General features: G+C 49.3%; 2 protein-coding genes across 2 annotated transcripts in view; one reads left to right on the top strand and one right to left on the bottom strand.

Annotated features, from left to right (window-relative positions):
* The window catches only part of ZDHHC9 (zinc finger DHHC-type palmitoyltransferase 9), a 40799-nt gene extending 37407 nt beyond the window's left edge, over nt 1–3392 (top strand). The window contains exon 9 of the mRNA XM_032757598.2: nt 77–3392. Coding sequence (XP_032613489.1) covers nt 77–193 — 117 coding nt within the window. The 3' untranslated portion in view covers nt 194–3392. The remainder of the gene's footprint in view (nt 1–76) is intronic.
* A 7640-nt stretch (nt 3393–11032) lies between these two features.
* On the bottom strand, nt 11033–26221 carry SASH3 (SAM and SH3 domain containing 3). The gene is made up of 8 exons (XM_032757596.2): nt 25968–26221; nt 18387–18482; nt 17876–18022; nt 15375–15516; nt 13982–14130; nt 13622–13831; nt 13319–13469; nt 11033–12818 (listed from the first exon to the last, which is right to left on the bottom strand). The coding sequence occupies exons 1-8, from the start codon at nt 26022–26024 to the stop codon at nt 12628–12630; spliced, it is 1143 nt and encodes a 380-aa protein (XP_032613487.1). The 5' UTR covers nt 26025–26221; the 3' UTR covers nt 11033–12627.
* Nucleotides 26222–26773: the final 552 nt, after the last annotated feature.

Here is a 26773-nt window from a genome sequence, read left to right as displayed (position 1 = left end):
TCAGTGTCTAAGGTTTATCTGCATTTGGATTTTGAGGGACAGCTTTGTGTTGAATCTCATATCTTTTCCTTCTCAGGCCCCCACAGAACACCTGAACTCAAATGAGATGCCAGAGGACAGCAGCACTCCCGAAGAGATGCCACCTCCAGAGCCCCCAGAGCCACCACAGGAGGCAGCTGAAGCTGAGAAGTAGCCTATCTATGGAAGAGACTTTTGTTTGTGTTTAATTAGGGCTATGAGAGATTTCAGGTGAGAAGATAAACCTGAGACAGAGAGCAAGTAAGCTGTCCCTTTTAACTGTTTTTCTTTGGTCTTTAGTCACCTGGTTGCACACTGTCATTTTCTTGCTGCAAGCTTTTTTAAATTTCTGAACTCAAGGCAGTGGCAGAAGATGTCAGTCACCTCTGATAACTGGACAAATGGGTCTCTTGGGCCCTGGCACTGGTTCTCCATGGCCTCAGCCACAGGGTCCCCTTGGACCCCCTCTCTTCCCTCCAGATCCCAGCCCTCCTGCTTGGGGTCACTGGTCTCATTCTGGGGCTAAAAGTTTTTGAGACTGGCTCAAATCCTCCCAAGCTGCTGCACGTCCCGAGTCCAGAGGCAGTCACAGAGACCTCTGGCCAGGGGATCCTAACTGGGTTCTTGGGGTCTTCAGGATTGAAGAGAAGGGAGAGCGGGGTCAGAGGATTCTCCTGGCCACCAAGTGCCAGCATTGCCCACAAATCCTTTTAGGAATGGGACAGGTACCTTCCACTTGTTGTATTTATTAGTGTAGCTTCTCCTTTGTCTCCCATCCACTCTGACACCTAAGCCCCACTCTTTTCCCATTAGATATATGTAAGTAGTTGTAGTAGAGATAATAATTGACATTTCTCGTAGACTACCCAGAAACTTTTTTAATACCTGTGCCATTCTCAATAAGAATTCATGAGATGCCAACGGCATAGCCCTTCACACTCTCTGTCTCATCTCTCCTCCTTTCTCATTAGCCCCTTTTAATTTGTTTTTCCTTTTGACTCCTGCTCCCATTAGGAGCAGGAATGGCAGTAATAAAAGTCTGCACTTTGGTCATTTCTTTTCCTCAGAGGAAGCCCGAGTGCTCACTTAAACACTATCCCCTCAGACTCCCTGTGTGAGGCCTGCAGAGGCCCTGAATGCACAAATGGGAAACCAAGGCACAGAGAGGCTCTCCTCTCCTCTCCTCTCCCCCGATGTACCCTCAAAAAAAAAAATGCTAACCAGTTCTTCCATTAAGCCTCGGCTGAGTGAGGGAAAGCCCAGCACTGCTGCCCTCTCGGGTAACTCACTCTAAGGCCTCGGCCCACCTCTGGCTATGGTAACCACACTGGGGGCTTCCTCCAAGCCCCACTCTTCCAGCACTTCCACTGGCAGAGTCCCAGAGCCACTTCACCCTGGCGGTGGGCTGTGGCCCCCAGTCAGCTCTGCTCAGGACCTGCTCTATTTCAGGGAAGAAGATTTATGTATTATATGTGGCTATATTTCCTAGAGCACCTGTGTTTTCCTCTTTCTAAGCCAGGGTCCTGTCTGGATGACTTATGCGGTGGGGGAGTGTAAACCAGAACTTTTCATCTATTCGAAGGCGATTAAACTGTGTCTAATGCAAACTTCCTGCCTCCTCCTTCCCCCTTCCATTTCAAAAATACGTTTGTGTGTAGGGTGAGGGTGGGGGTTGGAAGGGGTTGCTTGTTACTCCCCAAACTTCCATTAACCAGGGCACCCTTGGGTTGGATAGGTAGTTCCAAACTCTCCATTGATCTATACTACATTCTGGGCTGAAGTTTTTCTTATTCTGGACTATGAAGAAAGGACTTCAAGGAGATATATTGTGAACAGGATCGGGAAGGTAGAGGGATTATATTTACTTAAGAGAACAAGCTCTATATTAGGATATTGTTTTGAAGCAGATGGATGCCGTTAATTGCTAATAAGTCTTGGTTATTAATGCAGGCTCATCAGGGTCCCCCCTTGGAAATATTTGATCAGTGGTCTTTTGCAAGTGATGGTATATATTTCTTTCTAGGTGGTGTATAATCAAGACTCCCTATCAATTCCCATCTCATACTTCCCAGTTAATTGGAATTAATGAAATTTGGCTGCTCCCAGACTTTTTTCCATGTCTTCCTATTTTCCTTGTAACAGGATTTAAGTTGAGCATTCTTGAGAGAGAGAGAGAGAGAGAGATAAAGAGAGAGATAGAGAGAGAGAGATAAAGAGAGAGAGATAGAGAGATAAAGAGAGAGAGAGAGATAAAGAGAGAGAGAGAGAGAGATTGGAAGAGAGATGGGGAGAGACTGACTCAGATCCCTCTCCTGTCTGCTGCTTTTTCTGGTTCTCTCAGTTTTTTTTCTTGAAGTTATAAAGCCAAACCTGGAGAGTTTGTAAGTTGTTAGGTTTTCCCAGGTAACTTGGCACTCATATGAACCCCATTTTAATAAGTACTCAGCCCATCTCCTCTCCTGGGCTCAGATGGCTGTCTCTCCTCCCTCACCTTACCTCAAGTGTTCTCCTGAGGACCCTTAGGTCAGACAGAGAAGCTTTCTCTTTCTGATGGGAAGGGTCAAAGTGGAAATCTCTTATCTTTAGTGTGAAATGATTTTTTTTTAAGTTTCTGCTTTTTCATACTCCCTGCCCTCTTTCTTTTCCTTAATAAATCTTCTGTGTTTAAGATGTTGGCCTGAAGGTCTGTCCCATTCATACCATGTACCAGCCGGGACTGTCCCTATCTGATCAGAGGGGAGATTAAAGAATCAATCTTCCCAGGGGAAAAGGGCCTTAAATTGTTTGGTCTTTTCAATGGCTGACACTGTCTCCAACTCTCCCCTTCCTCCTTATTCCTCAAGCTTCCTATGCACCCTACTTTCCCAGGCCAGGATGGTTGGCACTGATCCCAAACCTCTGGGGGCAGGTGGAAATTGGCTGTGGTGAGCCATTTCTTCATGTCCATTCAGCTCTGAGGCCTTCCTGGCCCTAGCTGAGATCATCATCTCCTCCTTTGCTTTTACCCCAGGAGTGAGGTTGGGAGAGGTGGATTTTGATTCTGTAGCAGCTAAATTCCATTCTCCCTGTCCTGACCATCCTGCCTTTACCCATAAAGCACCCGTTCCTACTGACCAAATCTCTTTACTTTGTTGGAGAAAAAAAGTATTTTGTTTTTAAATCTATTTTCTAACTTAAATGCAATTTAATATGTAAATCTCTGCACTTTTGTGTGAGCCTACAAATGTGTATGTGTTGGGGGTTTTTCACTCTCTGGTATTTCTTAATAAAGAAATCTTTCTTTTGGGGGGAAGCCAATTAATGAAGGAGCCTTGAATGGTTTTAGAAATACGAGGCTGTCTGTTTCTTTGTGCTTCTGCCTCATTTCTTTACTTGTGCCTAGTGTGAGTGATTGGCCTCCCTCCCCCACCTTTTGACCCCCTTCCTCTGAGAGGGCCCTCAACTTAGTGGGGCAGAGAGAAGGACCTGTCCTGTATCTGGTACCCCTCTGGGACCACTTCGATTGGCTCTAGTAGTAACCTAGCAACCCAGCCCCCTCCCGTCTCCCCATGGCCTGGCCCTGTTAGTCCTTTTCTTCCAGCTCAGTTCATTTTATACTCCTGAGCTGGGGCCAGGCCAGGGAAAATCACCAAGGGAGCACAGTAAATGATTTTAAAAAAATGATAATTCGTTCTCGTGCCTTGGTGCTACTAAAGAAGAGTCATGTTCCCAGTCATTCAAAAAGCATTTGTGTCAGTTTGGAGAATACATTCTAGGAATCTCTTGCTGTTCTTGGTGATAGGCTTTAGAAACAGTGTCAAAGGCTACAACTCGGAATATCATTTGTTTTAAAGGATGCAAACCCAGCTCACAGAAAAAAGAATCATTATAAACTTTATATTTGGGATTAATATGAAAGGGCAATGGGAACTGCAAATCTACATCAGTAAAACTTTCAACGTTCTATACGTTAATGTAGATGGAAAAACCTGGTATAATTAGCTAGACCTAATTATTTTACAAATGAACACAAAATGTTTTTACAGTTTTAATATATACACTGAATTTCCAGGAATGCAACAACTGTGTACATTAGGGGAAGAGGATATTTTATTTTGTTCAAAACTTTACTAAGAGTTGCTCACAACTTTTGAAAATCATGTCACTGACGACAGTGCCATTCATGGGTATTTAAGTTGCCAATATAACATACCTGTATGAGTCTTCATTTATAGAGATTGCTTTCACAGTGACTTTACATATAGGTAGAAGCACCTCATACTCTATTATATGCTTTAGTATAGTCTTGCCTTAGGTATCTGTATATTGAAATACATAGCCTATTATAAATTACTTTTTTTCTTCTTTATAGTCTAATTAGTATATTATATTACTGTTCTTGAAATTATGTGCATAAGCAGGTCATATTAACTATAAAGTTCATTTCAGGGTGGCAAAGGATGCATTCAAAATATGACATATACCAAGGGAGTGCTAGGGCTGCTAGTTTTGAGAACCACTGGACTAGATTATCTCAAGGGTCCCTTTCTAACCCTTAATATTTGGAAAGCTTGGAGAGAAAATAAACATCCTCCTCCCCTTACACCCTTAATGTGCTTTTTTAAAAATTTAAAGCTCATTTTTGAAAATTGGAGAAGTACAGAATAGTAAGATTTGAAAAAATCACCCATAACCTCATCACCAAGATGTAATAATCACCATTAATGTTTTGGTGCATTTCTTGGCAGTCTTTTTCTGTGCACATGTTTTTTTAAACATAACTGGAATTAGACTATAAATGTAGTTTTATAAACCTGCTTTTTTAACTTAGTATTTTCCATATCATTAGAAATTATTTGAAAATACTTTTTTTTTTTTGAGACAGGGTTTCACTCTGTCACCCATGCTGAAGTGCAGTGGCGCGATTTCAGCCCACTGCAACATCCGCCTCCCAGGCTCAAGCAGGCCTCCTGCCTCAGCCACCCAAGTAGCTGGGTCTACAGGCACATGCCACCAAAGTTGGCTAATTTTTTGTATTTTTTTATAGAGACGGGGTTTCGCCATTTTGCCAGGCTGGTCTCAAACTCCTCACTTCAAGCAATCCACTTGCCTCGGCATCCCAAAGTGTTGGGATTACAGGCGTGAGCCACTACTCCCAGCTGAAAATACTTCTTAATGACTTTGTAACGTGTACCTGTCAGGCATTTAAGAGTTTCTGATTTTTCATTATTACAAATAATGCTGTGATGAACTTCCTTAAATATGGGTGTGTCTGTATTTCTTTAGGATAGATTCCTAGAAGTGGAATTATTGAGTCAAAGGGAATGCTCTTTTAAAGGCTCTTGATAAATGTGGCCAAACTGCTTTACTGAAAGGCTGTCCCCGTTTGTTTTGCCAGGAGTGTATCAGAGAAGACTCTAATCAACCCATGTCATTTAAACCTTTCGAATTTTTATTTTAGCTTTTTTGAGACAGAGTCTCGCTTTGTCACCCAGGCAGGAGTGCAGTGGCACGATCTTGGCTCACTGCATTCTCCGCCTCCCGTGTTCAAGCGATTCTCCTGCTTCAGCCTCCTGATTAGCTGGGACTACAGGTGTGCGCCACCACACCTGGCTAATTTTTACATTTTTAGTGGAGATGAGGTTTTGCCACGTCAGCCAGGCTGGTCTCCAACTCCTGACTTCAAGTGATCTGCCCGCCTTGGCCTCCCAAAGTGCTGGGATTACAGGCGTGAGCCACCGTGCCCGGCCTAAACCTATGGTAATTTAATAGTTGTAAACTTATATCTCAGTGTTATTTAGTTTATATTTATTTGATTAATAGCGAAGTTAAACACTTTCTGCACCTCTCCTCTGCCTTATGTTTATTACCGTTTGTATTTCCTCTGTAAATTGTCTGTCCTAATCTTTTATCTATTTTTCTTCAGGTGTTAAGGGGTTTTCTGATTGATTAATAAATTAGAACTTAGAGCTCACACTTCACCATGGGCCAGGAAATGAAGGGGCCCTTGATTTAGAAGTGGCTTTACAACTCTAGAATCTAGAGTAGAATTACCTCCCTGACATTCCAAGCCCTTCACTTTCTTCACGCTCCTCCGCTTGCCTTCTCACTGCCTTTTCTGCCAGCCCCTGCCCATCTTCAGCTGTTTAGCTGTTCCAACTTGGTTAAAAGGGTTGGGGTTTTCTGCCCAAATAGGAGACATGATGATTATTTGTCATAAAACACAGATTCTGTTGAACGACATAGCTTAAAGGAACATATTGATCATGTAGTCTATGCTTCTCTCTCTCTTTCTCTTTCTCCCTCAAATTAAATACTGTAACTTAGGGTCACATAGAGAGTTACTGTTAGAGCCAAGACCAGAACCCAGATGTACTGGCTCCCAGTCTAGAGAGCTTTGTGGCATAACCGATTGGTCCTCTGTCAAGCGGGTGTAGACAGATAAAAGAGTTGGAATAACTGCAAATGACATTTGAATGAAATGAAGCTTTCATTTATTTAATATTCAATAAATACTTGTTGAAGATTGACTGCATGCTAGGGTTAACTTTAGGAGAAATTGCAGTACCAACCCTCGTAAGTTGAGAAACAGCAATGATTTTTAGGATTATTTGCCATTTGGGATGAATATTACTGATAAGCTCTCCATTTTAGGCATACAGAGGACTGACTATATATAGTCAGGCTGATATGAGGCTGGCTGTTGGATTTTTGTTTTAAACTTAACTCTCTTAAGTCTCTCTCCAGACCCCTGCATTTAGGTTGAACTGATGATGTGGTTTCTTTAGCACAGAAAGTCAGGAAATTGCCTTGCTAAGTTCCCACAGTCAAGTTGGCTTTCCCTTTGTGAGGGCCATTGCTCTGGGCTCTTTCTGACGCTATCCCTGGCAGGTCCCAGAGGCAATGGTATACAAATGCTATATTGGTCACTGTGAAGTTATAGGAAAAGGTGAAGCCTACATATCAAGTGCTATAGAATTCCATTTATTTAGGTCCTTCCTGGAGGAGGAGTCTTGGCTGAGTCTAGAGGGGAGGCAGTTCCTTCCCACTTGATTGTGTTGTTGGCTGAATAATATGTAATATGGCCAATGTTGTGTGAGAAGCTATGGTAGCCTCTATTGTGAAGGAGAGGTGGGAGAGCCACTTCTTTTCCCCAGTGGGAAACCTCATACCTCATCCTGAATTTCCTGACTTGGGAGGGGGGAAGGGCCTTGTTGGGCCTTGTTGAGACGATGGTGAACAGTGCCTATTTTTCCCATAAAAAACCTCGTTTAGCCTTTGTTTTAATGCCTAGGTCTCTCATGGCCCAACCGTGGGCAGGGAGCTCTGTGAGTAGGAAATTAGAAACTGACTCATAGGAGCTGGGGCCTCAGTGCCATGTATCAGATCACAGTGCCATAGGGTTTGGGGTTTAGGAGAGGGAATTTGCAGAGGCCTTTGGGGGGCTGATCAGAACCTGCTGGGGTAGTCTAAGGTCAGGTTGTGAGATACAGAGGAAGCAAGTAAGGGAGGACATGGTTCAGTTGGGCTGTGCTGGTGCCTCCTGCTGCTTCTCCTGATAGGAAGGAGATGCAGAAGGTGGCTCTAACTCTGAACTGGTGAGGAGCTGGCTAGACTCAACTCTTTCTTCTGAAATCTGGTCTTTATTCTCTTCTTTCTAGCAGCCCCTAGAAGTCCAAGAGAGTTGCCTAAAGTAAGTCTAATGCCCAGGGCTGATCAACTTGCTGTGGACTGGGCAGAGCCAGGGCTGCCCCAGGCTCCTCAAGTGGGTTTTCTTTCATTACCAGCCTCTCTGGGTACCAGAGCTGGCACCCTCTACCCCTGAATCCCAATACCTCTTGGGGGCCTGGACATCAGTGGTGTCTGGGATATGACAGGTCTGAACATCAGTCAGTCCTCAGACAAGCATGTACTGACATGGCCTTTGTGCCCAGTCTTGAGCTCAGTACCTTGGAGGTTACAAAAAAGTCGAATAGCTGCCATTTAATGTCACTATGTGCCAGGAACTTTGTACGAGTTATCTGATTGATTTCTCTCAAGACCCCCAAGAGATAGGTATTATTAGATCATTATTCCTGTTCCACAGAAAAGAAATGTATATGTATGTACTTTACCCAATGTTATATAACTAGTAACTGGTGTAGCAAGAGTTTGAAAACACTTTATTTGAACTCCAAGGCCTTTTGCTTTTGGTCACTTCACTATACTGACTGGGAGTCAAAGGTCAGATGGGCCTTGAAAGGAGTGAAATGGAGGTAGCAGGATGGAGCAAATCGAGGCAGCCAGACACACTATCACTCAATGAGCATTTATTTTGTGCTGGACACTGTGCAAAGGACTTTATGCTAGTACATTAAATCTTCATAACAGTCCCATGGGGCTAGTGCTAGTATTCCTACATTATTGTTGTGGAAACGGAGGCTCAAGGAGGTTAAGTGGCTTGTCTAAGGTGACCCAGCTAGGAAGTGACACAGCCAAGACTTGAACTCAGGTAGGCCTGAGCTCCTAAGTGCTAGGCCTCAACTACCCTAGAGAAGCTTCTACTTGCTCTCCCCAGGCCCTGGAGAGGCCCACGGGCAGAAGAAGAGCTTGCCTCATCACCCTTTTAGACCAGCCTGTCCCCACCCTTCCAAGGGGAGTCAGCTAGAGGCTACAGCTCTCTGGGCTGCTGAAGTCCCAGGCTGGGGTGGGCATGTAAGGTCTCCAGCTGTGAAGAATCAGCTTTTTGCACCCTAGACCTTGGTTGCTGGATTCAGGGCACCACTTGGCGTCTTCTAGAAGTGCATGAGGCAGGACAATAGGTGTCAGCAGCCCTGCCTGGAGGAGGAGCTTTGGGCCCTGTGGCCCTGCTCAGCACTGCCTTTCTTGCCCCTCGGGCCCTGGCCTGTTCTACATTCGCTTGATGCCCCACCTCACCTGCCCCTCCCAAACTCCTGTGATCCTTGGGGTCCTTGCACAGCTACCCACCTCCAGCCTGTAATCATCCTATACGCCAAACTGGGCCTGATATCCGAGACACACTCCCACCCCTGAGCTGCCTCCCCAGGGTAGGAGAGGATTTCCAAACATAGTGTTCCCAGGCATTCCTCTCTCTCTGATCTTTTCCTTTCCCCAGCTTAGAGCAATACCTATTACACAGGGGTTTTAAAAGGTTTAGGAATCTCCTCTGATAGGTGCACCCTGGTATGCATGGATTTTAAGCGCTTTGGCCATTATTCACCTCTCATCTTTCCAGAACCGTGTGCCAAAAGGCAGCAGGATAATGATTTTGCTGCTACTGTCCCGTATTGGAGGCCAGAGGCATGGGCCCTATTTATTTGTTAATTTAGTTTTATTTTTTTTTTTCAAAAATTGAAATGCAGTTTCCTTTTCTTCATAGATATAAAAATAATACTTTTGAAGTGCAAATAAAACAAGAATGTAGAAAGTAAGCATTTTTCTCCCTCACTCCCCTAGTCCCACCCCACACGCCTCACAAGATCACCAGTAGTAGTCATTTGGTGCAGATCTTCATAGTCTTTATTCTATGTATATGTTCTCCTTTTCTAAAATAAAAATGGAATCATCCTATTAATAATGTTTTAGGATTTGCTTTTCCCCTTGCTATAACACAAATTTATTTTACAACTAAAATGTTTATACATTATTTGTGTAATTTTCAAATTTGAAATTAAAGAAGGCTGGGTGTGGTAGCTCACGCCTGTAATCCCAGCACTTTGGGAGGCTGAGGTAGCAAGATCGCTTGAGCCCAGGAGTTTGAGACCACCCTGGGCAACTGGGCAACATAACCACACTTCATCTCTACAAAAACTAAACAAAAATTAGGTGGGTGTGGTGGCACATGCCTCTAGTCCCAGCTAACTCAGGAAGCTGAGGTGGGAGGATCACTTGAACCCGGGAATTCAAGGCTGCAGTGAGCCATGATTGTGCCACAGCACTCCAGTCTGGGCAACAGAGCGAAACCCTGTCTCTAGAAAAATAAATAGAATCAAAGAATAAAAAATCACAAAGATTTTCCTCATGTTATTAAATATTTTTCTACAACATCATGTGTCATGGCTGCATGGTATATGAACAAACCATAAAGCATTTAATTCCCCATTTGTGTTGTTTTCAATTTTTTACTATTACAGACAGAGCTGTTGTAGATATCTTTGTCCATAGGTATTTGTGCACTTATGTGGCTGTTACTGCACTTATGTGGCTGATTAAATTCTAGAAGGGAAATGGCTGGGTCAGAGAGTCAGCTTGCCCTCCAAAGTGCCCAGGACTTTTGAATGCTTGTTGGATGAGGCCTTTGGAGAAGCATTGTAGCATAGGAGTTAAGAACATGGGCTCTGCAGTCAGGCAGACTCCTGCTCTGTTACTTTCTAGTCAACTTCTTCAACCTCCCCAACCCTCAGTTTCCTCCTCTGTAAACTGGGATGATGAGGGCACCCACCTCAGGGGGACACTGTGAGGATTACAGGAGATGCTATATGTAAAGTGCTCAGTGCCTGGCACAAGTGGAGGTGCTCCTTAAATGACTGCAATTATTCAGTACCCTTGGGGCTTTGAGGCTGTTAGGGCTCTTGTATCTTTGGTGAGGATCATGCTTGCAGTTTCCTGGCACCCCCCAGTCACTAAGGGCGGTGGGATGAACGCAGCTGAGAACAAGGCCTGGAAGTCAAGTGGCCTTGTCCTCACTCTGGTGGCAGCTCTCCCTCCAGTAACCCCCTTCCCACTGCCCAATGCAGTTAATTCTGGCAGAAACAGAAAGGAAGCTAGGGGTCTTCATCTCCATCCTACCTCCCAGGAGATGGTACTGCTTTAGTGGGTACAGGGTGGGGGCCAGGAAAAGGTGACTTCAGAGGAAAGGCCATGCTGACCCCAAATCTCCCCCTCTTAGATCCTGGGCAGCTCCTCAGTGCAGGCCTTTCTTCATACAGGTGAAGGTCTTTAAGGGTCCTGTTAAAATGAACAGTTATTGGATGAGGGAAATAGCCATTCCCCCCTACACCTCTTGGACCCCAACAAAGCCTGTGGTCATGGGAGCTTGAGCCTTGTTCTGAGGAGGGCTGGTTAGGGGGAAGGGCAGAGCCAGCTATGGCTTCAGACTGGAGCTTTAGGTCAGCAGAGTCAAGGGCACTGAACATTTAAGGGAAGGGAAAGATGGACCTGAAAGGATAGTGAGGGACACTTTGCTGAGGTCAGCTTTGAAGGAGACCAGTCTGTCCCTCCCCACAACCCTCTCTCCATAGAAAAGATAACTGGAGACGGTAATTTAGTTCTACCCATGTTTATTGCTACCAGCTGGTCTCCCTCCACCCTCTCATATTTACACCCAACCCCTTCCCCAAAGCTAGCTTTTACCAAAGTTCCTGGTAGGAGGTCAAGACGTGTGTCCACTTAGCCGGCAGTCCTAGATGTAGTGGACGCTGTTTGTCCCCAGGCCAGTTGGGCACCAGGGAAGGGCTACTCTGGGGATTCAGGGCACAGACTTGGTACTGGGGTCAAGGGAGGCCCCCACTCACAGATACTCTCCTTTCCTTCTGGGGCTCAATGTACACCAAAACCTTCAGAAAGCAAAGTTGGAGTGGTGGACCCCCAATGTCAAGTTTAGTGCTCTCTTTGCTTGTGAGGACCCACACAAGTGGCCAGCTCTGGACTCAGATCCGCAGCTGGCTTCCGAGAGGCAATTCTGTCCTTGGAAGCCAGGTTTGACAATCTGCAATCAGCCTTGTGAGAAGTCTTGTTTGAGGGGGCCAGGGATGGAACGGGAGGGCGCGTGTCGTATGAGGTATGGGCATTGTGTTAAGCTGGGGGAAGTTGCAGCTTGTCCTGAGTTACATGAGGAGGAATAAAGTGGGTGAGTAGGAGGATCCATTTCATCTGAAAGCCTGAAGCCCCTCTGGTCCCCTCGATAAACCCCACTGGTGTCCCAGGCCACAGGTAACAGGAGAATAGACATTTAATGTCACAGAATGTCAGAGCAGGCAAGGCCTTCAGTGATCACCCATTCTAACCCAACAGTCCTAAGCCTAGAAAGAGGAAGCCACTTGGTTCAAGTCTCATAAGATTTAGTGGCCAAACCTCAAAGAAAGCTAAGGAGAAGGAAAGTGGGAATGGTACCTGTGGATTTCTTCAGGCCTTATTTAGGGGAACTGGATTTACCCATGGTCAGTTTGGGTTCTTTTAAATGGCCAGCTTCCCTAGGGTTTTTAGACTGACCTGAAACATTGACTTGGCCCCCTTTTCAGGAGCAGTGCGACAGGGGTAGGTTGTGTGGGGGTGAGGAGGATTTGGAGGCCTTGTTGGTGAGGGACATGGGCAGGGTCTCCCAGTGCCCCGCTTGCTGTGGCCGTGGCCATGGCGGGGGAGCAGTTGGTGCCAGGAGGGGCTGCACTGTCAGTCGCTGGTGGAGGGTGGGGCTCAGGCAGGTGGGATGTGCCCTTGGGCGACTCCCCAACCACTCCAGCTGAGCCTGGAACCTGTAGGGCCCTGGCCTGGCCTCTGCGGCCCTAAGTGTCCGTGGTGAAGCAGGGCCAGGCTCAGTGCCAGTCCTCAGGGCCTGGGCCACCACGGGAGGCTGGGCCCACTCCTACAGCCTTTGCAGCTGGGTCCCAGCCTTGGCCTATTGCCACTGCCACCTCAAGGTGCCCCGGCCAGGGAGAGGCCTTGCAGCTGCTCCTCAGTGCCTGCCAGCTCTGCCTCATCGCGCCCGCTCTCTGAGCCCTCAAAGCAGCCTGAGTCGCGCGGGATGTCCATCTTGGGTTCCGACACTGTGTGTGCCACTGGCTCCTGGCTGCTCTCGGCGCCTTCTTCAGCTTCCTCACTGCCAGCTGCCAGGGACGAGAGAGGGAGACAGAATATGGGGGTGGAGGTAGGGACCTTGGGAAATGCACCATAGGCAGCCTCTCCCTCTGGGCACCTGCCACCCACTGCCCCTCTCCTCACTGCTTCCAGCTTAGAAGCCGGTAGGAGTTGTTTCCAGGCCAGCTCTGCAGTCCAGGAGCTCACACTTCTTTAGCACTAAGCTGGAGCCAGGCAGTGGGCATGAATCCTGGCTCTGTTATTACTCAGCTTTGAGGCCTCAAGTAAGGCTTTGCCTTCTTTGGCCTTAAGGGTCCCCTTTGATCCAAAGGGGGTTGGGCCCAATCATCCCTACAACTCCTTTCTCCCATACACTTTCCCTGAAATTCTAATTCAAGTGGAAAGTACCTTCCATTGCAGAGCAGTCCTAGGGCAGAGCATGGACAGAAGGCAGAGCCAGGGCAAGCCTCCCCTCCCTGGAATGCCGGTGGGCACACACCCTCACCAGGCCGCTCCTAAAGCCACTCACTGTCATAGTCCAGCAGCAGCTCGGCAGCCGTGAGCAGCTTGGCCCGGTGCTGTGGGTCCATGATGTTCAGCTCATTGAGGTGTGTTTCTCGCAGCTCTTTGAAGTCCTCCAGTGTCTGGTAGCCATTGAGCAGGAGGGTGGACGTGTGCTCCTGTGGGCAGAGGCAGGCCACTGGCACAGCTGCTTACCAGCCACCCCTGCCTAGGTCCTCCCCAACTACGCATAGCTGTCATTTCCTGGTTCCCATCCCTGGGGCAGTTGTGCCTCCCCGATACTAGATACTAGTGAGGTCCAAGCTCAAACCTCCAGGCCGATGCGCTCCAGCAGCTCATGCAGGGTCTTAGGCTTGGGCCTCTTGCCCTTGCTCTGTCGGCGGCTGGGGCGGGCATGCCCCACGGCCTCCTCGGGCAGCACATCCACATAGATGAATTTGAAAGAGCCCACCTTGCCATTGAGTAGGCCCAGCCACGTGCCCACAGGTGGCTTTTCAATGATCTGGATCACATCTCCTTTCTGTTGGGGGAGAGGAGAGGAGAAGGGAGCAAGGGAGATAGGAGATGGGGGGCCTTGGCCTCCACTGACACTGTCATAGCCTGGTTCAGTCCAGCTTCGTTTTTGGGCTCAGCCTGCCAGGCTCCAGAGAAGCCTGGATTCTGACCTTACCTGCAGTTTCAGCGAGTCGTGGTCATAGGGGCTGGGAGTGAAGTCGGTGTGGACTCGTGCCCGGCCACAGAAAGGCCCTGTGTACTGGGGGGCAGGTGGTTCCTCCCCGAAGCTGCCAGAACCTGGGCTGGGGCTGCAGAGCTCACTGCCTGCAGGAGATGGGGCAGGGAGGAGGCTCACCTTTGTCCTAGGACAGCTGAGACAGTGCCTAGCAGGTGCCTTCCAGGGGGCCTGCCTAGAAATCCCAAGGGTATCCACTGGGAAGGCAGCTGGGCTCTGGCAAGCTTTACACTGCAGAAGGGATTCTGAGCCACCCCCTTGGCTACCAACCAGGAGCACAGCTTCACCTCTGGGCCCTTGGACATGAAAAGAGTTGGCAACGGGAGGAGAAATGGCTCACTGACCAAAGAATGGGCAAATTAGGAGGGCCTCTAGAGAACGACTGGGCCAACACTCCAATGAACAGATGAGGAAATCTGAGGTCACACAGACCAAGTGAACTGCTCAAGGCTTCTCATTTTATAATTGGCAGCAGAGTCAGTCCATTAGACTCCATGTTCCCTGACTCCCACTCCAATGCTCCCTCCACCCAGGAAGCTACCCCCTGCATTATATTTGACTTTCCCTGCTTAATAACTCAATGTTTAGTTACAATGTCACATAGAAACTCAGTTGGGCTCCTTCTCCCTGGGAAGGACAGAGTAGTGGGCATTTTGAATGATTTTCAGTCGGGGGCAAGGAAGTGTCTGTGGAGCCAGAGAAAGGAAACTTGGAGTGGACCTGAGGGGCAAGAAAGGCAGTGCTGAATGGGCCTACAGAACCCAAAGCTCCTGCCTGGAGGAGTTCCCTGCTGGCACCTCTTGTCCTGCCCCATGGACTTCTAGAAGATGCCAAGTGATGCCCTGAGCCCAGCAACTATGGTCTAGGGTCAAGAGGCTGACTCTTCACAGCTGGAGACCTCATACGCCCACCCCCGACTGGGGCATCAGAGGCCCAGGGAGCTGTAGCCTCTAGCTCCCCTTGGAAGGGTGGGGACAGGCTGGTCCAAGAGGGTGACTGAGACTCTTCCTCTGCCCGTGGGCCTCTCCAGGGCCTGGGGATAGCAAGTGGAAGTTCCTCTACAGTACATCTGAGTTCAAGACTGGGTCACCTTGGGCAAGTCACTTAACCTCCCTAAGACTCCATTTCCACATCAATAAAGCAAGGATAACAGTACTTGGCCCCATGAGGTTGTTGAGAAGATTTAATGTGAAGAGGGCTGAGAATGTTCCCAGCATGCAAAGAGTAAGCATTCATTTCTCTTACCCCCCTCCCAGACAGCGTGCCACCAGCACAGCTGTAACACAGTCCTTTCCTCCAGATTCGGCAGGTGTCCCCCGCATCCCCTACTCACCTGTTGATGCCTGGCGACTGAGCACCGGAAGTTCATGCTCCTCTTGCTCAGAAAAGGCCAGCGCCATCTTCTCAGGGCCAGGGCTGTCCAGGCTGTAGTCTGGAGATGTCGGGGAGGCAGAGCCCTCCTCCAGAGTGTCTCCCTGCAGGGAGGGTAGGTGGGAAGCTTTAAGGAGCCTTGCTGGGGTGTGCATGAAGCTGAGGAAATGGGCCTGGGCTTGGTGAAGAGCTGGGGGCTGGCTCAAACCCCAACTCTACCACTTATAGGCTGAATGGCACTCTCTGAGCCCTAGTTTCTTCCCCTTTTGTAAAAATGAGAGTGACAGTCCTTGCCCTGGTTACCTCACAGAAACAGGTTCAACCAGGGCGCCATGTGAATGTGCTTTTGTCAGCCTCAAGTGCCGATGTACATACAGAAAAGACCACAGTGGCACAACCTGGACTCAACCATTGCTACCGCACAACTGGGCAGACAATGTCGCTGGAGAGGAAACTACTTTTGCCTGTGCTTCTGTGTGCCAGGCCTGCCTGCCATTTCACTGACTCCTTACAGTGACACTTGAAGGTAAGTGGTATTGTTGGCCTGAGTTTACAAATAAGGAGTAAGGCCCAAGGGTTACTTACTCCTCATTTGTAAACTCAGGCCAAGGGAATGCAGGTTCAAGTCCCAAGGGAACCCACAACCAAGCCAGACTCCAGAGCTCCCCCTACCTCATCACACCTCAGTGAGGTGATAACTGTTTAACAGCTGGCCCTGATGAGTTGCCAATTCCTGTGTTGTAAACACTCCCGCCACGGCCAATGTCAAGCTACCATTTTGACATCACTGGACGTGTTGTCTGAAATGAGGGCGAGGCTATTTCCACCATGAAGATGCTGTGGATGCACGTAACCTCAGCAGCATTGATAAGAGTAAAAGGTAGTACAAGAATTAGGAAGTGATGAGTTTTGAAGATTTACTGTATTACCTTTGTTCTTTTTTACAAAATTTTATTTTTATTTATTTATTTATTTAGAGACAGAGTCTCCCTATGTTGCCCAGGCTGGACTCTTAGTGGGCTCAAGCAATCATCTTGCCTCGTCCTCCTGAGTAGCTAGAATTATAGGTGTACACCACCACACCCAGTTTACCTTTTTTAAAAAATATAATTAACTGAATTGTAAGTTTCTTTAATTTGATTTTTAATAATGGTTGTGTTTAACAACTGACTTGCAAAATTTTTGACAGTTTGACCAACTGCTCTCGTGAGCTGGTATAAGCCCAGTATGAGCCAACTCCAGCACACCACTGCCTCAGTGGTTCCTTTTAGAGCCATGGCAACCCAGATCCACTGTGTGATTTAAGCTTCTTGGGTCATGCCTGCCCCACAGCTATCTGTGCCAACTTTCCTCCCTGGGCTGAAGCCAGCCTTCTCTGTTTTCTCTCTTTTTTTCTTTTTTTTGAGACGGAGTTTTGCTCTTGTCACCCAGACCAGAGTGCAATGGCGTGATCTTGGCTCACTGAAACCTCCGCCGCCCGGGTTCAAGCAATTCTCCTGCCTTAGCCTCCCAAGTATCTGGGATTACAGGCATCCGCCACCATGCCTGGCTAATTTTTTTTTTTGGTATTTTTAGTAGAGACAGGGTTTTGCCATGTTGGCCAGGCTGGTCTCGAACTCCTGACCTCAGGTGATCCACCCGCCTCGGCCTCCCAAAGTGCTGGGATTACAGGTGTGAGCCACTGTGCCCAATCTGTTTTCTCTTATAGGGATTCTATGAGAGAAAATAGGCCTTCCCAATCCCAGGGAAGTTCCAAAGCAAAGCTTTGAGGTGGATGGATTGCCTCAGGCCATTTCATCTTTCTTCAAGCTGCCCCTGTCCCAGGCCTGCCTCCTCAAGAAGCATCCCTTACCCAGACTTTTCTGTTTTTTTCTTTTTCTTTCTTTCTTTCTTTTCTTTTTCTTTTTCTTTTTCTTTTTTTTTTTTTTTTTTTTTTTTGAGACAGAGTCTTGCTCTGTTGCCCAGGCTGGAGTGCAGTGGCACGATCTGGGCACACTGTAATCTCTGTCTCCTGAGTTCAAGCGGTTCTCCCGCCTCAGTCTCCGAGTAGCTGGAATTACAGGCATGTGCCACCATGCCTGGCTAATTTTTGTATTTTTAGTAGAGACGGGGTTTTGCCATGTTGGCCAGGCTGGTCTCAAACTCCTGACCTCAAGTGATTGGCCCCAGCCTCCCAAAGTGCTGGGATTATAGGCATGAGCCACTGTGTCCAGCCCTGTTGCCCAGACTTTCATCCCTTCTCAAACTCCACCCCTTCCCCCGCCAGCCTCCTGCCCCGTCGAGACTGTGCCTGGCTCCTGTCCGTGGCTGCAAGTGAGTTTCCCCTCCCATGTGACCTTCCTTCTTGCACCAAATAGGGCCTTCAGGCCTGAGTAGTGGCTATTGAGGTGGTCATGCTCACATTCTGCCAGAGCGGTCCCCAGGCCCCCTGGACACCCCCTCCCCTGTATCCCCAGGCCTCACCATCTCTTCTGACAGGGCCTTCACCATCATCTTGCCCATCTTCCTGTTCATGGTTCGGGAAATCACTGCCCTCCACTTCTTCCCCAGCTTTTTGCCACTCTTCCCAGCATCCTCTGGGGTGGGGACACCTGAGTCATCTTCTGGAATCTGTGACAACAAAAGAGGCGATCCAGGGACCCTGGTGGTCCTGCCTGGGTCCGGGACTTGAGGCACAAGAGGCCTTGGGGTCACAGCAGAAGCTGGAGGAGGTGGAACTGAGAGGCCCCCATCCCCTCCCCTCTTAGCTCCAGCCATGTCCTTAGCCCTATAAATTTATAAATAGTTTGCTATTTAAAGTGTAATTGAAAGGAATGCATGCAGGGGAGTGCTTGGTGTGGGGAGAGGTGGACCCTCTGTGTTAAAGGGGGCTTTGCCTCAACAATTCTATCTCCTCTTCACCCTCCTCTCTCCCACCACCACTCCCCTGCCCAGGGCCTGCAGCCAGATCCCCCAAGGATGCCCTGAAACTCACGTTATCATCCAGATTAAACTCCTTCTCGCTCACCACGGGGGAGCTGGGTTTGGATTTGGCAAAATCCTTGAAGCTGCTGGAGCGCTGAAGGGAGAGCTGGAAAAAGCGTGGGTGTTGCAATCAGTGGGCTAAATGGCTGCCCGAGGGCCCACATACTCGCCTCCCCCCACCACACAATACCCACAGCCCAGAGCTGGCAGAGCCACATTGCCCTGGGAGCCCCAGGCTAATGGGTGAAGCACCTCAATGTTCTTGGCACTACCTGGTTTCATCCCATTCTTCACCCCAGCCCTAGCCACAGACCAAGCTCCTGACCTGAAGAGCTTCACACCTCAATCGGGCCTCAGACTTAGCCTGAAATTCCACCAGTTCCTCAAGTTTGGTCCCCAGAATCCTGGAGTGAAAGACTACATGAGTCAGAGTAAACGTGTATCTACTACTAGAGGCATACCTCAGCATCCACGAGCACATCGCCCAGTGTGTAACTGAGCAAATCCCTCCCAAAACCCGTGGCTCTGGCCTCCATGTCCTGGGTGTACTCTGAGCCAGGTCCCCAGTCACAGTGATAGGAACAAACACACTGGGGTCTCCAGCCTGATGAATTTGTGTCCCAAGAAGAGCAAGACAATCTGACTAGAAGCCATCAAGACCTGGCATGACACTTTCTGGAAAAGCACAGTAGAGGCTTACTCACAGAAGGGGCCCACAGATTTAGGACATACGTGATTGGGGCTAATTTGGTAGAAGAAAGACACCATTTTCTCTTTCTTCTCAGCTTTTAATCTTAGCCACTAATGTGATGAGCTGACAACCGTGACATTTGCCAGTGTTTGGACTTTTAGGCATGACCTATTATTGTTTGTGGTCTGTGTTGATGAGATGTTTTTCAGGATATGAGCTTTATTTTATTTTATTTTATTTTGTATTTTTAGTAGAGACCGGGTTTCACCGTGTTGTTCAGGCTGGTCTCGAACTCCTGACCTCAGGTGATCCGCCCACCTCGGCCTCCCAAAGTGCTGGGATTACAGGCGTGAGCCACCAAGCCCAGCCTAGTGAGCTTTCTTAAATATATATGCATGCACATGCAAGGTAGCAGCCAGAAACCAGGGCAAGGCAGGTAAGGGGGACAGGCCCTCGACACAAGAAGTTAAGGCTGAGCTTGTATCAAGATAAACAGTCGAGACCAGAAGATACACACAGGAACCAGGGTTCACAGATGGCCAGACAGATAGAGTGGGATAGACTGCAGACACCCGAGATAAGGGCTTGAGGAACTGAAGCCCCAAACCCACACAAAGTTGAAGGTTTCACATCCTCTTTCCTACTAAAGGGGTTGTGTGTGTCCAGTGACAAACTCCCAGGGCAGGGGCAATATCACCTGTCCCCCACCAACACACACACAAATAATTGGCCCCAACTCCTGGGGACTGCAGTGTAGCAGTTTAGTACTCTTGAAGGGTCTTGACCAAAGCCAAGTCAGCAATTGGGGGTCAGGGGTCACACATTCCTAAAAGTCACAGCAAGGTAGTTGATGAGAAACTAGGTCAGCGGTCAGGCCAAGCAGACGCTAGCACGATTGGGGCCTGATGGGTGGGGTGCCTGCAGCCTCAGTCAGAAAGCCTCCTCTGTGTTGCTCTGGGGAGCTGAAAAGGGAGCCATAGGTGGGTGTAGGGGGGGAAGCATGACCACGGGGTGACCACTCTGGTTCACCTGCATCTCCTCCATCTTCCTTTCTTGGTTGTCCCCTCCCACTATTCTTTCCTCTTTTTTTCCCTTTCTTTCCCCTTCTCTTCTCCACCTTCCATTTATTTCCTCCTCTTGTATGGCTAGGATGCAGCTGCCTGGATAACTTCCTCCTCTTATTGCATGGAAAAGAGGGAACGGAGAGAGGGTGGGCATCAGGCTGGCCTGGGCCCAAGGAGGGCAGGCTGGGCTACTATTTATAGGCCGATGGGGCCTATTGTGGCCTTCTCTCCACCAACCCTCAGCCTGATCTGCAGACCAGGAGGCTAAAAGTCGCCCCTGAAACCCTAGGGACTGGTGAGGCTGCAAAGCAAGCAGGAGGGCAGGCATGGGGCCGGAAGTCGGCTTTGTTGGGGAAGAGTAAACTCACCGCCTGCCTGCCCTCTAATTGCAGCTCTTTCCCAAGGCCTTTTCCTGTCATTAATCTGCAGTCTGGGGGCTGGGAGGAAAGGCCTTTGGCTCCCAGACCCTTGTGTGAGGGTCCCCCTCTCTCAGTTTTAGTCTAAAGTGAGAGGAGATAATCACAAAGGACTACAGAGATGGTGCTGGGTCTTGGGCCCAGCTGGCGACTCTCAGCCCAGGGAGATGGAAAGGACGAACACATGTTCTTTGGGTGATCGAGGTTCAGGGCCCGCCAGGGTGGCATTTTGCCAAGCCTACCTCCAACCTCAGGGACAGCCCCAAATATCTTGACCGCCTTTCAGAGAGAGGTGACCCCCACTCAGGGTTGAGTTGAAATTCTTGAGCCTGGCTGGCTTTTCTGTTGGCTTCCCTTTGGAGTGAGGACTTCCTGGGAGTCGTGCCTGATGGGGGAGGTGGTACCATACACTGTTGGCCCCCTTTTCACTTCATGGCTCAGGGGAATGTGTGGGCCTCTTGGAAAGAGCTACATTTCAAATGTATATTACATTTGAAATATACTAAATATATTGTTGAGTATATATGTATTGTATTGTATATTACATTTGAAATATATATTGAAATATATATTGTTGAGTATATATGTATTGTATCGTATATTACATTTGAAATATATATTTAGTATATTTCAAATGTAATATACAATACATTTGAAATGTAGGGCCACCAAAGAGTATATATACACCATATGGTTCCCCCTGTACAATTATAGTTCAAAGCCTGGCGGAACTCACCTATGCTGTTGTAAGTCGGGATAGTGGTTACTGTGGGAGAAAGGGGGCATGTAGTGACTGGCAGGGGCATGAGGGAAGCTTTCTCAGAAGTTCAACTCTGGATTTGTGCCCTCCAGCAAGTTATCGAACCTCTCTGAAGCCCACTTCACATCAGGGCAAGTGTTCCCATCTTGGTTCTGCCACTGATTGTGTAAACTGGGTATGTTTCTTAACTTCTCTAGGTTTGTTTCCTCATTAGTGGAATGAAGACAAAAGCACCGACCTCATCTGGCTGTTGTGAGGATGAAATGTGCAAGTACGCATACAGTGCTTGGAACATTGTCTGACACAGCAGTCCCTTGCGGAATGTAGGTTTATGCTTACTCTTTCCTACAACCCACCTCCAGCCTCTTACCCTGGGTATTTCCCCACCTGGAATACTCTGCCCTTCTCTCTGTCAGCCGTAGTTTCTCCCCCTTCCAATTTAAGTGGAAAACCCGCAAATGCCCATCATCTGTAGAATGGATAAATTAATTGTGGCAGAGTCACACAAAAGAATAGTACCCAGGGAGGAGACAGTACAACTGTTCCCAACAGTATGGATGAGTGTCACAAACATATGGTTGAGTAAAGGGGCCGGCCACCAAAGAGAATATATGCACGATATGGTTCCCCCTGCAAGTTCAAAGCCTGGCAGAGCTCACCTGTGCTGTTGGAAGTCAGGATAGCAGTTGCCCTGGGGGAAAGGGGGCGTGTAGTAACTGGCAGGGACATGAGGGAAGCTTCTAGACTTCTGAGAGTGTTGTTTCTTGATCTAAGTGCTGTCTACATGGATATGTTCACATTATAGAAACTCATTCAGTGGTGCAATTATGATTTATCCACTTCTCTGTATGGATATTATACTTCTATAGAAAGATTTTTCAATTCCAGCTTAAAAGGCAGCATCCATGCAGAAACCATGCCCTGATCAATCTCTCAGAGGTCCACACTGCCCCAGCCAGCATCCTCTTCCCTTACTTCCTGAGCAAACTTGGTTTTACCCAGTGGTCTCCTGAGCTACCCTCTCTGCTCCTTCGGGGTCCCAGGCATATACTGAGCACCCTGTGAGCTCTAGGCCCCGCCTCTGTGTGTGTGAGAATCCAGCAATGAGGGGCTAAACTCCTCCCGCATGCCCGCATCCTGCCAAGCACTTCATGTGTGCCAGCTCACTCCAGCCTCATCGCAGCCCTGCATCATATTCACACCTCGAAGCAGAGGAGACCAAGATGCGAAATGAAGTGCCCTAGGCAGGGTGGCGCAGCTGGTCTTAGGAAGAGCAAGCATCCAAACCCAGGTCTATGACTCTGGAAGCCCAAGTATGTTGCTGTGCTCGTCCTACCTCAGAGCTCAGGCTGTTGCCCCGCCCCACCAGTGTAGAAGTTAGCAGTGGATTGAGTGTAGTGGTGATGGCATGCAGGTGGTTTTTGAACAGAGCTCCTAGGAAAGCAGCTGGGAGTGCAGAGGGGGAAGGGCTCTGGCAGGGCTTCGTGGAGGAGGTGCATCTGAGCTGGGCCATGCAGGGGAGGCAGGATTTCTCCAGGTGGAGCTCGGAAGGGTTTGAACAAGAATGAAAGTTAGAGACATTGAGAGCATGGTCATGGGATGGTGGGTGGGGGAGTAGAAAAGGCTATGGAAGGCTCTTGCCAGCCAGGCCAAGGGCATGTATCCTGTGGGCAGTGAGGAGCCACTGAAAATACAAAGTGCATGCTGGTGGGGTGCGGGGGTCATACTAGAGGTGTGCTGTAGGAAGGGAGCCATAGAGAAAATGGGGATGTGGTAGAGTAGGAGTATCCTTAGGGGAACCAAGTCCAGGAAAAATCCCTCTCCACTTCCTATACCCCAACACTGGCCTTTGGGTGAAATCAGATCAAAGGGCTCAGAGAGCAAGAACTTGAAGGAAGTGAAAGTCTCCAAAGGGCAGCTAAGAGGTCTGTCTCCCAACCCTGGGGCCTCTCCAATCCTTCATGATCCATGGGAGGCGCCATGTCCTAGCCCTACCATTCTAGAGGGCCTGCACCCTCCTCTGCTCTGCTGGCTGGAAGGTCACTCATTCCACAGCTATCTGGGTCTGCCCCAAGGAGCTCTCTTGCTGATGGGCTGAATCTTTTATGCTCGTCAGACTCTTCTAGCGCCTTTGAGATCAACAAGAGGACAAGAGAGTGGAGTGAGAAGGGGTCAAGACTCTGGAGTCAGACAAATCTTGGCTTGGATCCCTGCTCGGAAGCTTCTCAGCTGTGTGACCTTCAGCAAGTTGCTTCACCTCTGTGAGCCTCAAGTGTCAAATAGGGATAATGACAATATCTGCCCCTACCTCACCAGGTTGTCGTGGGGAGTGAACAAGGTAAGAGATGCACAGCACCGTGCCTGGCATCCCATGAGCCCTCACTCTGTGGTGGCTCTTAGTACTAGTAAGTCTTGTGTTCTCTGTGCCAGCACTGGGGCACTGGGGGCATGGCTCATTCTTCTTCGCAGTGTCTCCCTATCCCCACCCATGCCTACAGCAGGCACCCCCTTGTGTGGTGTGCACGTGCACACTTGTGACAGGGTACTCTCACATCTATTCTTTTGGGTGATCTGTACAACCTCTTGAGGGGGGCAGATTAGGAGTTATCCCCCTTTTCAGAGGCGAGGAAACTGAGGCCCAAAGAAAGTCAATGAGCTGTCCAAGGTCCTACAGCTAGAGAGTGGTAGGATTCCAGCTCAGCTTTCTTGCCCCCTGTCTGGCACATTCTCCATTGGCAGGCCCAAGAGGAGAAGCAGGGGCAAGAGAAAGAGGCCTCTCTTGCCTTTGTGCTTTCCTCTCCACCACGTCATCTCAGCCTCTGAAGGAAGGGAATAGCAGTGATTCAGCCAGCCCGCTGCCTCTGGGCCTGGGGAAGGTGCTCTGTACCTTCTGGAAGCTTGGCTTTTGGGGGACATTTCCATAGTCTGGGGCTAGCAGAGTGTGTGGAGGCAAGCTCATCCCAGCTCTGGAGGCTGGCACCGGCTCTGGCAGGGGTTGGGGTGGCGTTTGCCTGGACTACTCTCCCCGAAAGGACCCCTTCTCCTGGGAGAGACCTGGGGAAATCCCAGGGGCCCACTTGCCTGCCGAACACAGAATCTGGGTAATTGAAGCTGGGAAAGAAAAAGGGGACTTCTGACTTCTGTGTGCCCCTAGGTACATCCTCCTGATGTGGCACAGGGTCCCAGTGTCAAGTGTCAGCTCTTTCTCACACTTTCCTCCAGCTCAGCGCCCCTGTGGTTTGAGGCCTAGCAGTGTCTATAGAGCAGTCTCTGTTTCCCACCCCCACCAGCCAGAAAGCAAGGGGAAGTGGCCCTGCTCTCTTAGGAGTGGCAGCCAATGGCAGGCCTGCTGGGCCTAGCGCCGTGCAGGATTTGGATGGGGATGACAGAGCCCGTGTGAAGATTCATGAACCTCCCCCGTCCCCCGCCCACCACCACTGCAACCTTAGAGAAGCAGCTGGGGTGGGGAGAATACGGCCGGAAGTGGCAGCCACCCCAGGACCTGAGAGCTGGGGCAGGATGCACACCCCAGTGCCCCGAGTCTCAGTCTTTCAGCTGCCTTGGCCTCCATCTCTGAGCTGCTCCCCTGACAAAGGGGATCCACCATAGGGCACCTGGGCTGAGTTCCAGGGAAAACTGGCGGGGGATAGCCTGGGCCTCTTGGACCAAGTTCAGGCCTGCTTTGGGACTGTCCTAGCATCCCACTGGATGTGTAGGATATACTTGCTGATTGTCTGGGAGAATCCTTCAATCGAATTAAAGAATTAGGTCTAGAAATCCTCAAACCCAACCAAAGAAATCTGGAAATCCTCAAATTCAACCACAAAATCCTAGATCTGGCAGAGCCTTCAAGGAATCTTCCAGTCCAGTCTCTGCCCCAGGAGGATGAACACCTCAGCCATCCATGACAGCTGTTTTTCCTCCCGGCCTTTAAAATCCTCCCAACTCAGCCTTCACTCCTACTCAACACCTCAACTTCATTTCTCATTCCCCACCCAGGAAGAACCTGTATGCCCCCTGCATCCCACTGCACTTCCGGATGCCTTTTCCCCCAAGACTGGAATGGCCTCAGGTCCCCATCTCCAGGTTGGCTCCATCTCGGGTGGGGCCTGGGAGCTACCACAGAGCTGAGCCAAGTGGGCAGGGTCTGGGCCATGGCCAAAGCGGAGGAGGGGGTGGTGGTCCTGTGAGCATCATGGCTCCAAGCTGGGCGGCCCAGCGGGGCCCTTTGAGTGAGATGGCTCCTGAGAGGCCGTGGCCAGGTCAGAATTGGCGGCAGGACCAGCGTAGAGGAGAGATAATTAAGTACAGGCTTAGGGTTCAGCTTAAGCATAGTATTTTGTTATTCTCAAATTCTAATCTAAGATTCTGGCCCCTAATTTTAGATCTTTTTTCCCATTCTTCTACGGTTGAATTGCATGACTCTAGACTTCTAAGGATCTATTCTGTAACTCTGTTGCTCTAGAATTTTAAACATCTCTTCTGTACTTCTGTTACTCTTGTAACCTTTGGGTCCCTGTCCCGTTGCCTTCTAGGTGAGTAGCCCTCACCTACAGACTCAACGTGTGGCCTTTGGCTCTTCCCACTTTCAAGAGTCTTGGAAGGGATGGGTCAAGCAAGCAGAGGAAAGGAAGATGTGAGTTCCCCAAATGCTCCTCACCTTTTTCTTCTGAGTGGGCTCCTTCTCACTGGCATTGGAGGGCTTGCGGCGCAGCATGGTCCTCCACCCTAGGAGACTCCGTCCCTGCTCTCCTAGGTGTCAAGATGCAGAGGCCTCTTGCTTAGCCTCGCCAGAACTGCCCGGGGGCACGGCATGAACCGAGCCTTCAGCTGCCACTCTGACTGCTGCAGTGGCAGCTTGGGGGTGCGGGCCATGGACACCGGGCGGCAGCAGCATACAGGAAGCCCTGCCACGTGACCTACTCTTACAGCAATCGCAGCCCCTGCCGGCCCCTAGGGAGGAAGGAAGTCCAAGCTTCAGTCTCCAGAGATTCTGATGCAGACGGCTCTTGGGTTGAACAGTCAGAGAAAGTCCCTACCATGTTGTCTCATGTCGATCATCATCAGTCCTTCTGCTCCATCTTCCTAGAGGTGGACAATCAGCTCGACATTATATGGCGTACTCAAGCCCTTTATCTCACTGACCAGAATCCAGAAACCAGAAGTTGGACCATCTGGCTGCCTGTTGGATCAATGCTCCCGGTCAACTCACATCTTCAAGGTCATCACTGCCATCACTACCACTACCATCACCCCTGTGACCATCACCACTGCTACCATCACTCCTATCAATAGCCATCACCATACAGCCATCACCCCTACAGCCATCAGGCCTGCAGCCATCCCTGCTGCCATCAGCACACCTATAGCCATTGTCACTACCGTAATCACCTCTACAGTTGATATCCTTCAGCCATCACCTCTACAGTCATCACCATTGCTGCTATCACCCTTCCAGCCATCATC

This window comes from Hylobates moloch, unplaced genomic scaffold (assembly GCF_009828535.3).
Source record: "Hylobates moloch isolate HMO894 unplaced genomic scaffold, HMol_V3 SCAFFOLD_7, whole genome shotgun sequence".
NCBI lineage: Eukaryota > Metazoa > Chordata > Mammalia > Primates > Hylobatidae > Hylobates > Hylobates moloch.
Note: the sequence above shows the minus strand (reverse complement) of the source record. Positions and strands in the feature narration are given on the sequence as shown.

Bases quoted from the DNA above. Each gene is read 5' to 3' on its own strand.
- SASH3 (XM_032757596.2), bottom strand. From the start codon at position 26,024: ATGCTGCGCCGCAAGCCCTCCAATGCCAGTGAGAAGGAGCCCACTCAG. The intron at 18,483-25,967 runs GTGAGGAGCATT...CGCTTTTTCCAG, and splicing joins AGCCCACTCAGAAGAAAAAG to CTCTCCCTTCAGCGCTCCAG. The intron at 13,832-13,981 runs GTAAGGTCAGAA...CTCCCCCAACAG, and splicing joins ACGACTCGCTGAAACTGCAG to AAAGGAGATGTGATCCAGAT.